Here is a 23,588-nt window from a genome sequence, read left to right as displayed (position 1 = left end):
TCCATATAGTGTTTTTCTTTTAATGAGCCCACATTCATAGTCACACTGTCAATACCATTAGAAAATAATGGCCACCATCATTTTTTGCCTCTAGTCCACTGTTTTCATTTCAGATTGAGTTTCCACTGAATGAAACTATGAACAGCTGAAGGATTCACTGTCTTGGTCAAAATTTTACTCGAGTTTGGATGATGACTTATCATACAAAAACTTGATGTCACAGAACAGATTTGATGAAATGAAGTACCGTACATCCTCCCTTGTAACCGTGATGAAATGCTCAAATCAGATAAGTTCTCCAAGCTACAAACTTTCTTCAATGAGCTCAATAAAAGATTCTTACAGTTTGGTATATTTTTTGATAAAATATCTATAGATGAAGAGCTTATACAGTATTCTGGATGCCATTCTGATAAAATTTGATTAGGATTCAAACTCTGGTGTATAGCCTTAATGTGTGCCCAAAATGCTATCACTTGTGCATACAGTTTTTATTTACAGTTTACTTCCACATTACACCCAAATCAATAAACCACCATTTTAAACAACTGCCTATCACAAAGAATAAGAAGACTTCAACAAATGCATGTCAACTACCAACTCAACAAAACCAATTCACATACTTCAAACACTCGCTACCATGACTTCCATACAAGTCTCATCAAAACAACAACTGTTAAACAACTCAACTCCACCATCGAGACTGTCTCCTTATATATGTTGCCCGGCCGGGCTTCTAGAAGGATATTACACAACATATTTTCTTGTAAATTCTAGAATGCCTAACAGCCTAGTTATAATGTAAAGAACTTTCTACAACTATCTAGAGCCAAAGATACATATTCTAAATATTACAGTGCGTTGCACAATACTGTAGTGGATTTTGCATCACATATACAGGTAATAATAAATTATATACCACCAACCATGCATTCTTACATTAAGTAAATGCATATTAATATATATACAGCACATGTTTCAGACACAACCTCACAAATAATACGATTGTGATTTATACCAAACAAAGTCCGGACATAACTACGTAAATAATAATAATATTTGGATGTAAACCCTTCATAGCCATACCTCACAAGTAATAATAATAATAATAATAATAATAATAATAATAATAATAATAATAATAATAATAATAATAATAATAATAATAATTTATTTACAGAGTTTACGCCCACATTGGAGCACTTAAATCAGACTACAACAAATTTGTCTTCCTTTTCTTCTCCCAAAAAGTCTTGAGTCTGGTTGACCTTGCTGCCCTCTCCGCATCCGTTATAATATATTGTTTCCTCTTTACAGTGGTCAAACACTCGCTACCACGACTTCCACACAAGTCTCATCAAAACAACAACTGTTAAACAACTCAACTCCACCATCGAGACTGTCTCCTTATATATGTTGCCCGGCCGGGCTTCTAGAAGGATATTTTGAATAATAATAATAATAATAATAATAATAATAATAATAATAATAATAATAATTGTACCGGGCGGTACACCTCCACTCCGCTAATTTAAAATGTGCGCCTGTTGAAACTCCTCTGCTGGAGGAAGTCTGAACTTTATTGACAGTATTAATTTTCTACTTTCTCAGAAGATGTCACTACCTGTAAATTTTGGAGTTTTAGAACTGTGTCATTTTTGATGTGTTTTTGTTTCGCTTGAAGTAAGAAGTGTGAACTTTCTCTTCTAGAGGACACTACTGAAGATCTACAATAGTGCAACCTAGTGCGGAGTCAAAGAACTATTTTGTTGGAGAAAATTTAATTTCAAGAGTTTGTTCTTTGTTAAATTTCTTTCTGTCATTGTTTAAGTTGGCAATATTTACCCCTTTCTTCCCCTTGTTATGAATGTATCCAATCCCGAAATTCTTCTATTAATTTCTGACCAATCTGGTGTATCTTCCCCCAACTTGTATCGGTTGCGGGGTCCTACCCAATAAAGAATTTGTGGGAGGGTGTTTTCTTTCCCCTAACGACTAGAACCTTCCGCGAGGGTATATAAACTGCTGATTTTAGGGTCTCCGGGCCACTTCTGTTCCATCTTTCAGTGTATAAAGTTCATAGCAGGAGGCGGGAAGCGCCTCTTTCCTCGGCAGCGGTCAGCAATAAGGTAATGGCCGATTAATAAATTCTTTCTTTGCTAGCTCAGCAGTTTAACTCTCGGGGCGGGTGCGAAGCGTTCCTCCATGTAACCTTTTCCTAAAATGTAACGATCGTTTCTTCTATTCTCTTTTAAGCTGCATATCGGGATAGAGAGTGCTTTACCCTCTCGAGCTCCCACTCACATCGTCTTGAGGTGAACTTATTTTTCTCAACCAATTCTTCGGTAATGTAATGTAAATTGTTATTAAGTCACCTCTGTAGTATGGGATTAGCCCTTGTATTAACGGCCTAGTGCCAAGTAGGTCTTAAGCAAAGTGTATTAGGAGTGCAAGTTCGCCTCCTCTCAAATGGTATTTTAGAGGTCATGTATTAACCTTCTTGTCATTTAACAGACCTCAGTAGGTTGGGTATTTTACCCCTGTGTATATGTCCTTTGAGGACAGCTTAAAGGTGGAGTTCGGAGTGGCCTATGATAGGCTTGTATTTTAGGGGGAAGTTGCCCTTTCTTGAAAATTGTGTTTCTGCCTCAAGGAGGCTTTTGGGTGTAATTGGAAGCAAATGTTTCTGGCATGTTTGGGGGTTTTCGGCCCCTTTGTTGTATGGTGTTCATTGTAAGGTTGGGCTCATTGCTCATGAATTATGTTTCTGACTTTTGAAGCCCCATGTAAATGTATTTTTCAATCGTGTTTCGGCTACTAAGTACCTGTTCTATTTGTTGTTACCTAATTTTGAAAAGAAAATATAACCTTGTTAAATGTTAAAATTAATTTCACTTTAGTAGCTTGAGACCTATTCACCACCCAGCACCTTCTTTCATGCATAACTACCACAAAAACACGGTAACAAGTGGTAGCAGAGCGTGGTTGAATGGGTCTCAATTTAGCCCCTTTTGACGGCTACACATTGTTTTGATCCGAACTCTAGCCATTTTCTCAGTTGCTGGAATTTTCTGACTTTTTCAAAATTGTTCTGTCATCATGCCCGGCCCTCGCGATGTTCTCCATCTTAATTATTTGCGCAAAGAGGAGTTGATCTATGAATTAACTATCAGAAATGTGCAATCTGGAGGCACGGTTGCAGTAGACACTAACAAGCTTAGAGAGTCCCTTGATTTGCCCATTTCCATCCCCAATTTGGGAGAGAAAGAAATTGATGACTCTCTTCCCACGATCGTCGAGAATATTACTGGGCTAGCTTCTGTAGTTAGTTTTTTTGATGAAAATGATCCGTCTCCTAATCAAATTAAGCGTGTGCAAGGCAGGCTATATCATTTTTCGAATAGGGTTAACGACCTGTTGTCTCTAAAACTGAATGACGTTCAGAGGAAGGAAGCTAGTACGCTCCTGGAAAATATTTCCGAATTATCTAGTAAGGTCACTCAATTGTTGACTGGGGAAGTTCCTCCCAAATCTGATCAACCCACCATAGTGAATGCAGGTAGTGAGGAAGCGCCTCCCAAGGGAGAAGTTAATAGGATAACTGTTGCTGCTCAAACTATCCCTGCCCCATTGGACAACGAATCTGAACGTCGTGCATCATTGAGTAACATCCGTTCTGAATTAACTTCCTTGCCATTGAAACCTTTACCTACTATGTCACCCGGGTTTAGCAGCTTGCCTCATCCATTGGCAATGTTGCTCAGAGGTATTTCTAAGTTTTCTGTTAATACCACCAGTGATGTAATTTCATTTTTAAGATTTCTAGTTGAATTTCAGGATCATGCCCTTGTGTTTTCTCTTTCTCCATGTCAAATTTTGCAAATTATTTATCCGTATGCTATTGGTATTCTCTCAGATAAAATCGTAAGAGCCATTGCCGAGCAATCATCTATTGAGGATTTCCATGCCCATTTGCTAGCTAATTTCATCCCGGCTAGGGCCAGGTCCTCCCTTATTCAGAAGTACTATTATCGTGTACAGCGCTTGGATGAAAACTTGGCTGATTTCATACAGGACATTAAGTTTTATACTAGGGTGTTTGCCCTTCATTTTCCTGAAGATCAGATTGTACAGGCTATTGTCGAGGGAATTTCACCTCCCTATACGTCATATTTGTGTTTCGCGGCGTGCCCGCAAAGTTTCTCTGAACTTGAAGCATTGGCCGTCTCAGCGGAAGGAGTTAGATACGCCGATTCCTTGCGTGTCGCGAAAGAACCCCCGCCTTCCTTTAGTAACACTCGGCCTCCACCTCGCCGACCAGTCAATCCCCGTAAATGTTACGCTTGCGGGTCGCCTGACCATCTGCCCAACATGTGTCCACTGATCAAGTCAAGTGGGACAAGGAATGGAGCCGGGTCATCACAAGGCTGTTTTAAGTGTGGGGCCTTCTCACATATCGCCAAGAATTGCCCGAACTCAAATAGCGCCCCCTCCTGCTCAACTTCTGGTGCAAATTCCACCTATGCCAATAATAAAAAGTGACTAGTGGCTTCGGCTGAGTCGACTAATCCATCTTCCCGAGACTCAGCCCCTAGTAAACAGGTTGTAAATGCAGAGAACGATCAGCCTTCAAATTCATCTTTTGAATGCCCTAAAGAATGTCTTAGGATTGCGGCGGATTCCCCCGCACCTGTTCCTTTTCTTAAGATTGAGTTAAATAACGAGCCTATAACAGCTCTCTTAGATTCAGGCAGTGTTTGTTCGATTATTTCGGCCGAATGGTATTCTAAATTGAAAACGGTTTGTAAACTTCCTGACTATGTCTCTTCTCCTGTTCAATACGTATCGGCTAATTCATCTCCATTAGAAATTCTAGGTTCCTTACTGGTCAAAATTCGTATTTTTAAGTTTACATGGAAAGTTAAATTGTTTGTGGCCAAGCAATTGTCTTGCCCCATTATATTGGGAGCTGACTTTATTTCTCACACTGGTCTTGTGCTCGATCTCCAGTCTAGGTCGTGCACATTCAAATTTGCTTCTAATTGTAAAATCCCACTATTAAAGTGTAATTCTGTGTCATGTTCTTCTATTTCGCCTACCCAGGATGAGATGTTGTTAGACCTTAGACATCTACCTGAGGAGCAGGCTGATAGTATTCGCAAACTGTGTCAGTCGTTTCCCGAGGTGTTCTCTGATACTCTTGGTGTTACTGACCTTATTGAATACAAAATTGAGGTCACGGATTCGATTCCTGTCCGTTTTCCACCTTATAGGCTATCTCCACCTAAAATGAAGGCTCTGAAAGAAATTATCGATCAGATGTTGAAGGATGGTATTATTAGGCCCTCTAAGTCGGCGTATTCATCGCCTATTTTTCTAGTCCCGAAACCCCAAGGAGGCTTCAGGCCTGTCATTGATTACAGGGCTCTCAATCGGAAGGTGGTGTTACAATCTGTGCCCCTTCCCGACCTTCATTCTTGTTTTTCATGGTTTCGTAAGGCCAAGTTCTTTACTATCTTGGACTTGAATCAGGCCTATAATCAAATTCCCCTTGCCGAAGAGTCTAAACACCTTACAGCGTTTGCCACGGACTGGAATTTATATGAATACAACCGCGTACCTTTCGGGCTCCCCACGGGGGCAGCTGTGCTCACTAGGCTACTAGATAGGGTCTTCTCCGACGTCAAATTCGAGTACTTATATCACTACTTAGATGATGTCGTCGTATTTTCAGAGACTTTTGAAGAACATCTAAATCATCTGCGAGAAGTTCTCGATCGCCTTCGTAAGGCTGGGTTAACTGTTAAGTTGTCCAAGGTTGCCTTTGCTAAGCCCTCTATGTCTTTCCTAGGGCATATTGTGTCACCGGATGGTGTAGCAGTCGATCATTCTAGAACACAGGCCATCCGTGATTTTAAACCTCCCAAGGACATTAAAGGTATCGCCAGGTTCATTGGTATGGTGAATTTCTTCAGGAAGTTTATTCCTAACTTCGCTAATAGAGCGGCGCCCTTAAACCTTCTTCGTAGGAAAGGCATCAAATTCGAGTGGGGACCTTCTCAACAAGCCGCTTTTGAAGACCTTAAATTAGCTCTTTGTAATGCCCCTGTACTTGCTATGCCTGATTTCTCGAAGAAATTCATTGTCCAAACCGACGCATCGTCGTCAGCGGTAGCTGCAGTCCTTCTTCAAGAGACTGAACTAGGGAGGCGCCCCATCGCCTATGCGTCTAGGACATTGTCGGCTCAAGAAGCCAAGTATTCCATCTATGAGCTCGAAGGTTTGGCAGTCTTATTCGCCTTAGAGAAGTTCCGTCTCTATCTGGAACATGTCAAATTCGACCTGGAGACAGATAATCAAGCCTTAAGCTGGGTCTTAGGTAGGCCGCATCGTACTGGTCGTATAGCCCGCTGGGCCATCCGTATTTCTGCCTTCCAGTTTGATGTTAGACATATCAGAGGTACCGAAAATATTGTCGCTGATGGACTCAGCCGTATGTTTTCAAACGACGTCGAGACCCAAGAACCGGTCGACAGTTCATCACCTCTCGAGTCCATACTATCTGATGTTAATGCCATCTTAACGGATGCCCCCATGCTCTTTAGGGATATCGAGAAATACCAACGTGAAGATCCGACGCTGGCTCCGATAATGGAAACCCTTTCTTCTGGGGAACATGTTGTCCCTTATGTTCTGAGGAATGGGGTTCTATGTTGCCCTTCGAGGCATGATAAGATGATGAAAGTTGTAGTTCCAGCGGTTCTTGTACCTATGATCTTCAAGTATTATCATGAGACCCCATTAGGAGGGCATCTTGGTATCTTTAAAACTCGTGAAAAGATTCGTAAAATGTTCATCTGGAAAGGTATGGACGGTGAAATCCGTGAACTTGTAAAAGCTTGTAAATCTTGTTTGCTCAGTAAACCCACCATGTCCACCAAGGTAGGCCTCTTGTCTTCTCAGCAAGCGTCGCGCCCCATGGAACGCCTGTATATTGATTATGTAGGACCCTTCCCCCAGTCAAAGGGTAATGCCAACAAGTTCATCTTTGTGTGTGTAGATGGTTTTACCAGATTTTCTTGGTTATTTCCGACTAAGCTGGCTACCGCTCAGTCCACCATTACTTGCTTAAATTCTATTTTTGCTTCTTTTGGTCCGTGCCAATATATTGTATCTGATAATGCTAAGGCTTTTACATCTAATTTATTTCGTAAATTCTGTTTTGACTTATCCATCTCTCATGTAACTACTTCTGCTTATTACCCTCAACCATCTCTGGCTGAACGGGTTAACCGTAATCTCAGGTCCGCACTTATTGCCTATCATCATGAAGATCCTTCCAGGTGGGACACGTCCCTGCATTGGATAGCTTTTGCTTTGAATTCGGCGGTTCATGAATCTCACAAGTTTACTCCAGCTTCTTTGATGTTCAAGTTTGTTCCCAACACGCCGCTCTCTAACCTCTGGTCTCTGAGCGACATTCTACCCGAGACAATAGATCCGGACAACATTAAAGATCTTTGGAAGAAGGCTAAAGCCAATCTTAAAGTGTCTCATGAAAAGGTTAGGGAAAAGTATGATCGTGGACGGAGACCCACCACTTTGAAGGTAGGTGACCAGGTGATGGTCAAGAATTTTGTTCCCGCGGGCAAGCTTGCCCCCAGATTTCATGGGCCATGCATCATTCTCGATTTTCTTACGCCGGTTACATTGTTAGTAAGCAATCCAGCCACTGAGAGGATATTTAGGGTTCACCTGTCCCAGGTGAAACCGGTGTAAATTTTGTTTCAACTTGCTTCATATAATTTGATAGGAATATGATGGTTATATTTTTTTTTGAGTTCCACTCTTAAGGCATTCTGCTCCTTCTATTTTATTTTATATGTAAGCATTTCTTGTAAACCTCCCCCGATTGTTAAACTGCCATCCTGTCCTTGCCACGGCCATTACCACGCTCCCGTCTCCTGCTCCACCTTACACAGTGGCTGGCTTAGATGAAATGCCATGGATATCTACACGCCGCTGGTCCCTCAATCTCTCTACATGCCTGTGCCCTCAAAAGAAACATGATGGTCCAACACAATTCTGCCGCCTAGCTTTAATGTTTCAGTGCCCCCGCAGCCGCGCGGCGCTGTGCCGCGGCTGGGTTCGAGGACGGGCCCCCTCGGCCCCAGCGAGGACGACATGTGCACGGCGAGCTGGAGCTCTCCTCCCGGCCAAGGCTGATGTGCGGCGCACGACCTGCTACTTGCCCGCAGCCTGTATATGTTCACCGCGGGCGCGGCGTGTTTCAACACCTCTGCTCCCCTCATAGTGCGGGCGAGCGGTATCTCAGGGTACTTGAGGGGTCCGAGCGGCTTCCTTTGGACGCAAGCTGTAACGGCCGGTCTGGCCATCCAACTTAGCCTACATCAACTACATAGACATTCCTGTTCAACCTTAATACCGTTTCATGGGAATTCAACAGCAATATTTGGTGGACATTGCAAAATTTTCCTTCACTTTTAAGTATTAAAAGTTTATCCTCAGAATTCAACTACTACAAACAGAAAGACTTTACTTCACTTGCAACAACAAAATTTTGAAACTGAAACAAACCAAATTAAGAAAATCTCATAAATGCTTCTGCAATCTATCTTCATATTCACATCATAACTTGGAACTTGTTTCAAACTGACTTCATGTGTCATCCCTGGAGGAACTTTTGGGGGGGGAGGTCTGTACCGGGCGGTACACCTCCACTCCGCTAATTTAAAATGTGCGCCTGTTGAAACTCCTCTGCTGGAGGAAGTCTGAACTTTATTGACGGTATTAATTTTCTACTTTCTCAGAAGATGTCACTACCTGTAAATTTTGGAGTTTTAGAACTGTGTCATTTTTGATGTGTTTTTGTTTCGCTTGAAGTAAGAAGTGTGAACTTTCTCTTCTAGAGGACACTACTGAAGATCTACAATAGTGCAACCTAGTGCGGAGTCAAAGAACTATTTTGTTGGAGAAAATTTAATTTCAAGAGTTTGTTCTTTGTTAAATTTCTTTCTGTCATTGTTTAAGTTGGCAATATTTACCCCTTTCTTCCCCTTGTTATGAATGTATCCAATCCCGAAATTCTTCTATTAATTTCTGACCAATCTGGTGTATCTTCCCCCAACTTGTATCGGTTGCGGGGTCCTACCCAATAAAGAATTTGTGGGAGGGTGTTTTCTTTCCCCTAACGACTAGAACCTTCCGCGAGGGTATATAAACTGCTGATTTTAGGGTCTCCGGGCCACTTCTGTTCCATCTTTCAGTGTATAAAGTTCATAGCAGGAGGCGGGAAGCGCCTCTTTCCTCGGCAGCGGTCAGCAATAAGGTAATGGCCGATTAATAAATTCTTTCTTTGCTAGCTCAGCAATTTAACTCTCGGGGCGGGTGCGAAGCGTTCCTCCATGTAACCTTTTCCTAAAATGTAACGATCGTTTCTTCTATTCTCTTTTAAGCTGCATATCGGGATAGAGAGTGCTTTACCCTCTCGAGCTCCCACTCACATCGTCTTAAGGTGAACTTATTTTTCTCAACCAATTCTTCGGTAATGTAATGTAAATTGTTATTAAGTCACCTCTGTAGTATGGGATTAGCCCTTGTATTAACGGCCTAGTGCCAAGTAGGTCTTAAGCAAAGTGTATTAGGAGTGCAAGTTCGCCTCCTCTCAAATGGTATTTTAGAGGTCATGTATTAACCTTCTTGTCATTTAACAGACCTCAGTAGGTTGGGTATTTTACCCCTGTGTATATGTCCTTTGAGGACAGCTTAAAGGTGGAGTTCGGAGTGGCCTATGATAGGCTTGTATTTTAGGGGGAAGTTGCCCTTTCTTGAAAATTGTGTTTCTGCCTCAAGGAGGCTTTTGGGTGTAATTGGAAGCAAATGTTTCTGGCATGTTTGGGGGTTTTCGGCCCCTTTGTTGTATGGTGTTCATTGTAAGGTTGGGCTCATTGCTCATGAATTATGTTTCTGACTTTTGAAGCCCCATGTAAATGTATTTTTCAATCGTGTTTCGGCTACTAAGTACCTGTTCTATTTGTTGTTACCTAATTTTGAAAAGAAAATATAACCTTGTTAAATGTTAAAATTAATTTCACTTTAGTAGCTTGAGACCTATTCACCACCCAGCACCTTCTTTCATGCATAACTACCACAAAAACACGGTAACAATAATAATAATAATAATAATAATAATAATAATAATAATAATAATAATAATAATAATAATAATAATAATAATAATAATAATAATAATAATTCAAGCTCGATATAGGCATTATTTACCCATGGGTTAAAGAATATTGTTTCCAAGTTATATCAGTCTATTACACTTGCATCAGCCTCAGCAACAGGATACGTGTATTAGTCTGAGTCTTCTGGAGGAGCTTTGCTGAAGAACGATGAAAATTTGAGTTTAGGTGAAAGAGTAGTTACAGACTTGCTGAAAGTAGTCCAGAATTCTGAAAAATCACACCTTTCTTTTTAAACTTCTTCTCAAGCCATTCTCTTCTTAAAGAAAAGGGTTTCATTCCAAGTGGAACGGTGCAACAGAATCTACTGGCATCCCATCCGCTTCAGACAGCAAAAGACTAAGCAAAGGAACCTAAAGGAAGTTTGATTGCAGATTTGATGTCAGCAACAAATTATTTGCAGTTGTGTGGCATCATCATTCTGTTGTCACAGTTGTAACCAATTTTGGTAACAATTAGACGAACAAATGGTTCATGGTATGGGTTACTGTAGTCACGTCCTAGTTTGTGGACCATGGGCAACGGCTGAGTGGCCTAGTAAGTGGTCCTGAGATTCGGAATACCAGTTGCTATGGAATGGGAGTGGGCATCTTGGACATATTCTGAGTCATGTCCCTACTTGTGCTCAGGCGGTTAGGACTATACAATCCACGGTGGTCCATAACCCATTAGAGGAGAGATCCTCACTTGGACTATGTGTAAGTAGGGTAGCATCCTGCTTCATGAATTTACCAACCTCAGAACATTTTAAGCAAGCCTCGGACCTATTGGAGTAACGGAGTCCCACTCCCATTTGACAGGCGAGGCACCCATTGGAAACAACTTGGCGAACGAAATGGAATTTGATGGGGAGCTATCAATATCAATGGGGCTTATGGAAAAAAGAAAGTAGAACTGGCTGAGTCAGCAAACAGGATGCATCTGGATGAGCTAGGAGTAAGTGATATTTGGGTAAGGGGATATAACGAGGAAGAGATTTCAGATTATAAAGTGTACTTGATGGGTGTTAGAAGGGGAAGGGCAGAGTATGGCGTAGGGCTGTTTATCAGGAATACTACTGCACACAACATTGTTTCTGTTAGGCATGTAAATGAGCGAATGATGTGGGTAGATTTGGCAATTGGAGGAATTAGGACGAGAATTGTCTCAGTGTATTCACCATGTAAGGGTGCAGATGAGGGTGAAGTAGACAAGTTTTATGAAGCATTGAGTGACATCATGGTCAGGGTCAACAGCAAGGATAGGATAGTGCTAATGGGCGATTTCAATGCGAGAGTTGGAAATAGAACTAAAGGATACGAAAGGGCGATTGGTAAATGTGGGGAAGATATGGAAGTTAATGGAAATGGGAAGCGTTTGCTGGACTTCTGTGCAAGTATGGGTTTAGCAGTTACGAATACATTCTTCAAGCATAAGGGTATTCACCACTACACATGGGAGGCTATGGGTACCAGATCCATAATAGATTATATCTCAACCGACTTCAAATTCAGGAAATCTGTTAGGAATGTACGAGTTTTCTGGGGATTTTTCGATGATATAGACCACTATCTGATCTGTACTGAACTAAGTATCCCTAGGCCTAGGGTAGAGAAAGTGAAATCTGTCTGCAAATGAATAAGGGTAGAAAATCTCCAGGATGAAGAAATTAGACAGAAGTACATGGATATGATCAGTGAGAAGTTTCGAACAGTAGACAGTAAGTAGGTTCAAGATATAGAAAGAATGGGTGGCATATAGGGATGCTGTAGTAGAAATAGCAAGGGAATGCCTAGGAACAACTCTGTGTAAAGATGGGAAAAGGCGAACGTCTTGGTGGAATGATGAAGTGAGAACAGCTTGTAAAATTTAAAAAAAAAAAAAAAAAAAAAAAAAAAAGGCTTATCAAAAATGGCTCCAAACAAGGTCCGAGGCAGACATGGATTTGTACGCAGATGAAAAAAACAGAGCAAAACAAATAGTTGTTGAATCCAAAAAAAAGTCGTGGGAAGATTTTGGTAATAACCTGGAAAGGCTAAGTCAAGCAGCAGGAAAAACTTTCTGTGAACCATGAGACCTTGCCGCGGTGGGGAGGCTTGCGTGTCCCAATGATGCAGATAGCCGAGCCGTAGGTGCAACCATATCGGATGGGTATCTGCTGAGAGACCAGACTAACGAATGGTTCATCGAAAGGGGGGTAGCAGCCTTTCGGTAGTTGCAAGGGCGGCAGTCTAGATGATTGACTGATACGGCCATGTAATAATACTCAACATGGCTTAGCTGTGTTGATACTGCTACACGGCTGAAAGCAACGGGAGACTACAGCCATAACTAACTCCCGAGGACATGCAGCTCTCTCTGTATGAATGATGTACTGATGATGGCTTCCTCCCGGGTAAAATATTCCAGAGGTAAACTAGTCCCCCATTCGGATCTCCGGGTTGGGACTACACGTGAGGGGGCGATCATCAGCAAGATGGATACTGACATTCTGCGAGTTGGAGCGTGGAATGTTAGAAGTTTGAATCGTTGTGGTAGGTTAGAGAATCTGAAAAGGGAGATGGATAGGCTAAAGTTAGATGTAGTTGATATAAGTGAAGTACGTTGGCAGGAAGAACAAGATTTTTGGTCAGGCGACTACCGAATTATCAACACAAAATCAAACAGGGGAAATGCAGGAGTTGGTTTAATAATGAATAAGAAAATAGGGCAGTGGGTAAGCTACTACGACCAGCATAGTCAAAGAATTATTGTCGTAAAGATAGACACCAAACCAATGCCCACCACAATAGTGCAAGTCTATATGCCTACTAGTTCAGCGGATGATCAAGAAATCGAAAGAATATAAGAGGAGATAGAAGGTTTAATACAATATGTAAAAGGTGACAAGAATCTAATTGTGATGGGAGACTGGAATGCAGTGGTAGGCCAAGGAAGAGAAGGTAGTACAGTAGGAGAATTCGGATTGGGACAAAGGAACGAAAGAGGAAGTTGGCTGGTTGAATTCTGCACTGATCATAATTTAGTCCTTGCCAATACTTGGTTCAAACACCACAAACAATGGCTGTATACGTGGACGAGACCTGTAGACACTGGAAGGTATCAATTAGACTTAATTATGATTAGGCAGAGATTCAGAAACCAGGTGTTGGATTGCAAAACTTTCCCAGGAGCTGACGTGGACTCTGACCACAACTTGTTGGTCATGAAATGCCATCTGAAGTTGAAGAAATTGAAGAAAGGAAAGAATGCAAAAAGATGGGATCTGGACAAGTTGAAAGAAAAGAGTGTGAGGGATTGTTTCAAGGAACATGTTGCACAAGGACTAAATGAAAAGGCTGAAGGAAATACTATAGAGGAAGAGTGGAGAGTCATGAAAACTGAAGTCAGTAGGGCTGCTGAAGAAATGTTAGGAAGGAAGAAAAGATCAACTAAGAATCAGTGGATAACTCAGGAGATACTAGACCTGATTGATGAACGACGAAAATACAAGAATGCTAGAAATGAAGAGGGCAGAAAAGAATGAAGGCGATTAAAGAATGAAGTGGATAGAAAGTGCAAGGTACCTAAGGAAGAATGTCTGAAGGAGAAGTGCAAGGATGTCGAAGGCTGTATGGTCCTGGGAAAGGTAGATGCTGCATACAGGAAAATCAAGGAAACCTTTGGAGAAAGGAAATCTAGGTGTATGAATATTAAGAGCTCAGATGGAAAGCCACTTCTAGGGAAAGAAGACAAAGCAGAAAGATGGCAGGAGCATATCCAACAGTTGTATCAAGGTAAAGATGTAGATAATTTGGTTCTGGAACATGAAGAGGCTGTTGATGCTGATGAAATGGGAGACCCAATTTTGAGGTCAGAGTTTGACAGAGCTGTGAGTGACCTAAAGAGGAACAAGGCACCTGGAATTGATGACATTCCCTCTGAATGACTGACTGCCTTAGGAGAAACCAGCATGGCAAGGTTATTTCATTTAGTGTGCAAGATGTATTAGACAGGAGATTTTCGGCAGAATGGTGTTATACCTATTCCCAAGAAAGCCGGTGCTGACAGGTGTGAAAACTACCGCACCATTAGTTTAGTATCTCATGCCTGCAAAATTTTAACACGTATTATTTACAGAAGAATGGAAAAACAAGTTGAAGCTGAATTGGGAGAAGATCAATTTGGCTTCAGAAGAAATGTAGAACACGTGAAGCAATCCTGACTTTACGTCTGATCTTAGAGATCGAATATAGAAGGACCAGCCCACGTACATGGCATTCGTAGATCTAGAAAAGGCATTCGATAATGTTGATTGGACCAAGCTATTAATGATTCTGAAGATGATAGGGATCAGATACCGAGAATGAGAATTATCTACAATCTGTATAAAAATCAGTCTGCAGTGATAAGAATCGAGGGCTTTGAAAAAGAAGCAGCAATCCAGAAAGGAGTGAGGCAAGGCTGCAGGTTGTCCCCTCTCCTTTTCAATGTTTACATAGAACAGGCAGTAAAGGAAATCAAAGAGAAATTTGGAAAGGGAATCACAGTCCGAGGAGAGGAAATCAAAACCTTGAGATTTGCCAATGATATTGTTATTTTATCTGAGACTGCAGAAGATCAAGAAGTAAGTATAAATATCCACCTAATCGATACTTTATTAATGCCTCAGGCAAAATTGAATAAAATTAAAACTTACAGGACATGTTTCGACCACTTAGTGGTCCTCTTCAGCTGTATAAATAAAGAACTGAAAAGAAAAACATTGACAATAAGCACAAATAAACGTTCTTTGGAGACTCCTTTGATAAAAATGGAGGTCATCTTGCCTCTCGTTCTTGTTTGGAAAAGATGTTTATTCTGCGCTCTCTAGAGGGTCTGTCTTTGAGCGCGACCTGGTGAAGTAACGATGTGATACAGTTTGACAATTCATGGAAAGCTCTGGAGAGAAGGGAAGTAGAGTTTTATCGCCATCTAAAATAACATGTGAGGGAGGAGGGAGATTGGGCTGTGCTTCTGCGATGTCGTGTTTGATTATATCTCTTGTTCGTCTAGTCTGTTTCATGTCTACCCATTCTAAGTATTTGCTAATATTCTCATGTAAGATGTTTTTATGCTCGTTGTTTTCGTTGAGATTCTCTTCACCGTTTTCCAATTTATCAATTTTGCCTGAGGCATTAATAAAGTATCGATTAGGTGGATATTTATACTTACTTCTTGATTAAACATCGATACGGTCATGAAATGGACAACTTGTAATACGAATGCTAACCAAGCAGGAAACATTACGAACATCTATCTTAATCTGAAGATGAAACTTGCAAAAGTAAGCACAGATATATATTTCCTAAAAGAATGTCTAAATAATAATCTAATTCCTAAATTCTTAAAAGGGGCACAAAGAAACAACATACGCTCAGTTTTCCAAATTTCCACACAAAGAACAGTTAACCGCATATGGCTTAAACGAGAAATTAAATTTATGTATAGGAAGAAATCCTTCCTCAACCGGGAACTTTACCTAGCGCACCTTTCTGCTTCTAGTAACTTAGTTCCGCTAGAATGGGATTCTGTACAAAAATACGGCAGAGATAAAGTTGAAATTCTAATAAACAAGAAACGTACAACTTTGAATAAGAAGTTAGAAAACCTAAAAAACAATCCCCCAACAAATCTAAATAAGCATCAACCTAAATCTTCTTTTAATTGTGAAGAATTCCCACCCCCCGTCATGAACTTGTCGAACACGACGTTTACAGAACATGAATTACAATTATTAAGCAAAGGGCCTAATCACAATTGGCATAGTTTCAATAACAGACAAGTATTAATACAAACTTTAGCAGAAACAGAGACAGCCATACAAACCCTTCCAGTCGACATTCAGAATGACGTACGGTACGAAGCAAAGAAAAAAATTCCCTCCATAATTAGAGGGTTACTAACCAATTCCACAAACACTAAAATCGAGAAGGATCTTCAGCGTAAAATTAGACAAAGTGATGTAGTGATAACGGAAGCTGATAAAGGTGGAACAGTAGTAATATTAAATGAAACCGAATACATCAATAAAACAGAAACTTTTTTCACTAACAACAAATTTAAGGTAATTGAGAAAGACCCCACCCTAAAAAGTCAAAAGAATTTGAAAGGGATACTGAAGCAAAGCTCCTTCCTTTTTAACGACCAAGATATTCAAAAACTCATTAATATGAATCCAGGACTTCCTAAAGCAAGAGCTATGCCTAAATTACATAAAAAGGATGCACCTATGAGACCTATAATTAATTTTCGGAGAAGCCCCACATACAAAATATCCCAATTTATTCATAGGTTCTTAACTCATAACTACGTATTTTATACCAAATCTTCGATAAAAAACTCCAAAGAGTTCTGCATTGCTATTAAAGATTTCAAGTTAACTTCATCTCATGTAACAAGTTCCTTCGACATCAAGGACATGTACACGAACATTCCTATTAAGAACACCATTGAGATTATAAAGACGAATTTATTAATTCACAAACGTATCAGTATACCTGAAATAGAAAACTTCATTACTATCTTGGAATTCGTTTTGAACCACAATTTCTTCTCTTTTAATAATAAAATATATCAGCAAGATGGACTTCCAATGGGAGCGCCGGCTTCTGGAATTTTAGCTAACATTTACCTCGACTTTTTGGAACACACTCAGATAGTAGGTCACATTAAAGGACTCGATCTCTGGCTTCGATATGTTGATGATACCTATGCCATAATTAACAAGGAAATAAATGATAGTCACAGTATCCTTAATACTTTGAATAATTTAGACCCAAACATAAAATTTACAGCTGAAGAAGAAGAGAAAGGCATACTCAATTTTCTGGATATCCAAACAATTCGTAAAGACAACCATTTCCAATTTAAAATATACAGGAAACCCACTTTTACCCTGACTACAATCAAAAGTGATTCTTTACATCCCATCTCGCAAAAGAAATCAGCTTATTATAGTTTCGTCAACAGAGCCTTTGAAATTCCGCTAACAGAAACAGACAGAAAAAGGAGCTTTCTTTCATTCGTCAACAGGCTCTACATAATGGTTTCAGTTTGAAATTCATCAAGAAAATCATCACTAAATGCAAATACCAACAACAAATTAAACTTAAACAGCATTCAGAAAAAGAAAAAGGATATGAAAAATTCACCTTTAATAACCCGCAGATTTACGAAATCACCAACTTATTCAAGAAACACAATACCAAGGTAGCCTTCTCTACAAACAACAACACGAAACATAGATTCTTTAGTCATAATAAAGCTAATAAACTTAAAGATGACGAATTCCAGGAATCGGGTATTTATAAGCTGACTTGTGCTCAATGTAAAAAAACTTACGTGGGACAATCTGGAAGGAACTTCTCAATTAGATATCAAGAACACGTCAATGCTGAAAGATACAAAAGATTCTCTGCCATGGGATCCCATATGAAAGAGTCCAACCACAAATTCACCAATAATAAAACAGGACCTTCAAATTATCTGTATGATTAATAAAGGTAATCTTATGAACAACCTGGAAAACATCCACATCGTTCTTGATAAATTGGAAAACGGTGAAGAGAATCTCAACGAAAACAACGAGCATAAAAACATCTTATATGAGAATATTAGCAAATACTTAGAATGGGTAGACATGAAACAGACTAGACGAACAAGAGATATAATCAAACACGACATCGCAGAAGCACAGCCCAATCTCCCTCCTCCCTCACATGTTATTTTAGATGGCGATAAAACTCTACTTCCCTTCTCTCCAGAGCTTTCCATGAATTGTCAAACTGTATCACATCGTTACTTCACCAGGTCGCGCTCAAAGACAGACCCTCTAGAGAGCGCAGAATAAACATCTTTTCCAAACAAGAACGAGAGGCAAGATGACCTCCATTTTTATCAAAGGAGTCTCCAAAGAACGTTTATTTGTGCTTATTGTCAATGTTTTTCTGTTCAGTTCTTTATTTATACAGCTGAAGAGGACCACTAAGTGGTCGAAACATGTCCTGTAAGTTTTAATTTTATTCAATTTTGCCTGAGGCATTAATAAAGTATCGATTAGGTGGATATTTATACTTACTTCTTGATTAAACATCGATACGGTCATGAAATGGACAACTTGTAATACTGCAGAAGATCTCGAGAAGTTGCTGAATGGTATGGGTGAAGTCTTGGGTAAGGAGTACAAGATGAAAATAAATAAGTCCAAAACAAAAGTACTGGAGTGCGGTCGAACGAAGGCAGGTGATGTAGGAAATATTAGATTAGGAAATGAAGTCTTAAAGGAAGTAGATGAATACTGTTACTTGGGTAGTAAAATAACTAATGATGGCAGAAGTAAGGAGGACATAAAATGCAGACTAGCACAAGCAAGGAAGAGCTTTCTTAAGAAAAGAAATTTGCTCACTTCAAACATTGATATCAGAATTAGAAAGATGTTTTTGAAGACTTTCGTGTGGAGCTTGGCATTGTATGGAAGTGAAACATGAATGATAACTAGCTAAGAAAGAAAGAGAATAGAAGCTTTTGAAATGTGTTGTTACAGAAGAATGCTGAAGGTGAGATGGATAGATCGAATCACGAATGAAGAGATACTGAATCGAATTGGTGAGAGGAGATCGATTCGGCTAAATTTGAAGAGAAGAAGAGATAGAATGATAAGACACATCTTAAGACACCCAGGACTTGTTCAGTTGGTTTTTGAAGGATGTGTAGGTGTTAAGAACGGTAGGGGTAGACCAAGGCATGAATATGACAAGCAGATTAGAGCAGATGTAGGATGCAATAGTTACGTGGAAATGAAAAGGTTAGCACAGGATAGGGTGGCATCGAAAGCTGCATCAAACCAGTCTATGGGCTGATGACTCATACAACAACAATAAAGAATCCTAGGATGTGAGGGAAAAAGAAAATGAACAGTGTTTTGAGGAATTCAGGTAAACTCACAATAGATCTCAGGTAATCACTGGAGAGGTGAAGGGAATATTTTGAACATCATCTTAACGTAAGAGGAAATATTCCTGGTGGTGTTGCGAACAGCCAAACTCATGGGGAGGAGGAAAATTATGTTAGTGAAATTTATGCTTGAAAAATTGGAAAGGATGGTAAATAAACTCCATTGTCATAAAGCAGCAGGAATAGATAAAACTAGACCTGAAATGGTGAAGTATAGTGGGAAGGCAGGAATGAAATGACTTCATAGAGTATTAAGATTGGTATGGAGTATTGGTAAGGTACCCTTAGATTGGACAAAAGCAGTAATTGCACCTATGTATAAGCAAGGGAACAGGAAGGATTGCAACAACTATCGAGGTATCTCATTGATTAGTATACCAGGTAAAGTATTCACTGGCATCTTGGAAGGGACAGTGCGATCAGTAGTTGAGATGAAGTTGGATGAAAACCAGTGTGGTTTCAGACCACAGAGAGGCTGTCAGGATCAGATTTTTAGTATGCGCCAGGTAATTGAAAAATAATATGAGAGGAACAGGCAGTTGTGTTTATGTTTCATAGATCTAGAGAAAGCATATGACAGGGTACCGAGGTAAAAGATGTTCGCGATACTGGAGGACTATTGAATTAAAGGTAGATTATTAAAATCAATCAAAAGCATTTATGTTGACAATTGGGCTGCAGTGAGAATTGATGGTAGAATGAGTTCTTGGTTCAGGGTACTTACAGGGGTTAGACAAGGCTATAATCTTTCACCTTTGCTGTTCGTAGTTTACATGGATCATCTGTTGAAAGGTATAAAATGGCAGGGAAGGATTCAGTTAGGTGGAAATTAGTAAGCAGTCTGGCCTACGCTGACGACTTGGTCTTAATGGCAGATTGTGCCGAAAGCCTGCAGTCTTATATCTTGGAACTTGAAAATAGGTGCAATGAGTACGCTATGAAAATTAGCCTTTTGAAGACTACACTGATGTCAGTAGGTAAGAAATTCAACAGAATTGAATGTCAGATTGGTGATACAAAACTAGAACAGGTCGATAATTTCCAGTATTTAGGCTGTGTGTTCTCCCTGGATGGTAATATAGTAAGTGAGATTGAATCAAGGTGTAGTAAAGCTAATGCAGTGAGCTCGCAGTTGTGATCAACAGTATTCTGTAAGAAGGAAGTCAGCTCCCAGACGAAACTATCCTTACATCGGTCTGTTTTCAGACCAACTTTGCTTTACGGGAGTGAAAGTTGGGTGGACTCAGGATATCTTATTCATAAGTTAAAAGTAACAGACATGAAAGTAGCGAGAATGATTGCTGGTACAAACAGGTGAGAACAATGGCAGGAGGGTACTCGGAATGAGGAGATAAAAGCTAATTTGGGAATGAACTCGATAGATGAAGCTGTACGCATAAACCGGCTTCGGTGGTGGGATCATGTGAGGCGAATGGAGGAGGATAGGTTACCTAGGAGAATAATGGACTCTTGTTATGGAGGGTAAGAGAAGTAGAGGGAGACCAAGATGACGATGGTTAGACTCAGTTTCTAACGATTTAAAGATAAAAAGTATAGAACTGAATGAGGCCACAGCACCAGTTGCAAATAGAGGATTCTGGCAATGTTTAGTAAATTCACAGAGGCTTGCAGACTGAATGCTTAAAGTGATAACAGTCTATAATGATAATGTATGTATGTATGTATTGTACGAACAACAGGAAGGAAAAGAAGCACACTATGGTTCCTCAACCAAAAATGTTCCATGAGTAAAACCAAGGAAATGGAGGAGTGGATTTACATGACGGATAAGAACTAGAAGCAAAAAGTGGTGGTGGCCATTATTTTCTAATGGTATATACCATGTGGTTTTGAATACTTACAAGATATATCGCCTGGCAACAGGCTCTACCGTAAGTCAAATAAATTTCATATCGCACACAGTTTATGTCTGCTAAGGAGTGAGGAGTAAGATTTTGAACTGGATCCAAAAGAGCAACCACTCAGAAGAAACAGTAACCTCGAGCACCCAAGCAAGAACAGCATACCATGCTCAATGAGGGAAGACCAAATTGACATCTTATCATTTGCCATGAAGAAAATGCAAGTAGAAGGTGCAGGGTGTGTAAAAGTTGGACACTATATGTATGCAAAAAATATCATGTTCACCTGCATATAGAATGGCTCTCAACATTCCTTGAATAAAAGTATAAGTTATCAGAGCTGCTCATTAGGAGTGTGCTTGAAAAGAGTTGCACCACCTCAGGGCGAGGACAGGGGTTTACATATGTAAAATGCGGTATTTCTGTGAGTTATTGTGTAATGGAGGCCTATTTCTATAATTACATTTGTCTACTGCCTTTTCAAATCCATTTTGTGAGGTTGTGACGGAATATTTAAAATTTCACACAGTGATCTGTAGTACAGTACGGTGTCCGGCCCCACAGTGTAGGGGGCAACGCGTCCGCCTGTCACCTGGCGGCCCCGGGTTCGATTCCCGGCTGGGTCAGGGGTTTTCAACTGTAAATTATTAATATCCCTGGCCTGGGGACTGGGTGTTTGTGTCGTCCTTAACGTTCCTTTCCTCACATTCAACACTCTACACTTCCTCCATTCCAATTACACGCAGGTTCATATCACATGATGCAAGCAGGGGCAAAAGATCTCTATAGGTCGATGCCCAGAACAAATAGCACTTTTTTTTAAGTACAGTATATTATTATTATTATTATTATTATTATTATTATTATTATTATTATTATTATTATTATTATTATTATTATTATTATTATTATTATTATTGTTGTTGTTGTTGTTGTTGTTATCATCATTCATCATTCAGACAATGACAATAGAACACAATGTTTCTGTTATGATGTGTGTGCTATAAAATATATGGCCTATTGCAGCTTACTTTGCAAATACTGTACAACATTACTACAATAATTTGTTTATAATTGTTAACCTATTTTTAAAATGGTTCAAATACATTTTGTAAAGAGTTATTTTGTATTAATGAAAATGTATAACTCCTAAATTACTTCTTGCAATTTATTGCTAAGATCCACTGTCTTTTAAAATCCATTTCGTGACGTCATGAAGGAAAGCTTTGTATTACAGTATCTATTAATGCAGCCAACAACATGCACATAATTCTGCTTGAATATTGTGACATTAAAAAAATAATTATCTAAACACAGCATTGTAAAATAATTGAATAAATGCATGTAAACTTCACACATATTCCAGCTTCTTATGGTGAGCTGTTGATGAAGATGTCTGTAAGTAGTTCTCGTCATTTTCACCTGCAACAGCACATTGCTATATACACGGATCCTATAGGAAGGGGAGTTGGGGATTGGAATCATTTACCATGGGAGATGTTCAATAAATTTCCAAATTCTTTGCAATCATTTAAGAAAAGACTAGGAAAACAACAGATAGTGAATCTGCCACCTGGGCGACTGCCCTCAATGGAGATCACTGTTAATTGTTGTAATTGATGTTAATGTACAAAGGTACAAGTAGTAACAGATAATGATTTAAACCGATATTTAGTTATTTAAAGGTGAGAAATCAAGGATATAGCTGAAATCACAGTTCTAACTGCAAATAGGGGTTCACGGAATAAATTATTTTGTTAATATATTTCCAGATCTAATGCTGACATGAAAATTAGTCTTTAATGAGAATGTAGGCATATATTTTTAATATTATACTACTGCTGTAACAAATATAAAGCAATTACCTGTTTGGAAAATACTTGAAGAATTTTTGATACTCTGGTACCATTTTCCAAGACCATAAACTGGAGGAAAAGGCATGGCAAACAGTCTGGATTATCTTCCTGAGAAGGTTTGGCAAAGTCCCAGGAAAGTTCTTCATATTTTAATCCAAGTAGAAGTGTCTGTGAAAATGAAACCAGCTGCTAATAATAAAAAAGATTTGTAACTCTGTAAAATGTGCACAATGGACAGTTGAATATCAAAATGATATAGAAAGCTCTCCAAAAAAATCTAAAGGAACATATGCGATTATTTCATTTTATTTCATAAACTCTTAGCAATAATGATTTTTTTATTAACAAGCAATGCAACTAATAGGAAACACTTGATGAATGTAAGCGATGCACTTGAAGGCACAAGTTCTGGTTATCAATTTACACAAAGTCTACCTCACTAATACACACACTGAAGAAGCAGCACACCAACTCCTGTGCTTTCTACCACTGCAGGCAACTCTAGCTACTACCAAAAGTGAAGTCCTTGTACACAATTTCTGTTTACAGCCACTTCAGTTGTATGCTATACATGCTGCTCGTTGTTTATAGCGGCCTAACATCTAGGTCACCGGCCCAAATATACATGCACTCAGCCATATGAATACATA

At 39.6% G+C, this 23,588-nt stretch overlaps 1 protein-coding gene across 9 annotated transcripts in view; it reads right to left on the bottom strand.

The window, feature by feature from the left end:
- Bili (FERM domain-containing protein 8 Bili) overlaps positions 1-23,588 on the bottom strand; it is a 208,961-nt gene that overhangs the window by 37,680 nt on the left and 147,693 nt on the right. For all 9 annotated transcript variants that reach the window (XM_067147768.2, XM_067147770.2, XM_067147764.2 and 6 more), the window contains one exon: positions 22,948-23,106. In XM_067147768.2, coding sequence (XP_067003869.2) covers positions 22,948-23,106 — 159 coding nt within the window. The remainder of the gene's footprint in view (positions 1-22,947; positions 23,107-23,588) is intronic.

This window comes from Anabrus simplex, chromosome 5 (genome assembly GCF_040414725.1).
Source record: "Anabrus simplex isolate iqAnaSimp1 chromosome 5, ASM4041472v1, whole genome shotgun sequence".
NCBI lineage: Eukaryota > Metazoa > Arthropoda > Insecta > Orthoptera > Tettigoniidae > Anabrus > Anabrus simplex.
This window is presented reverse-complemented; position numbering and strand designations above follow the sequence as displayed.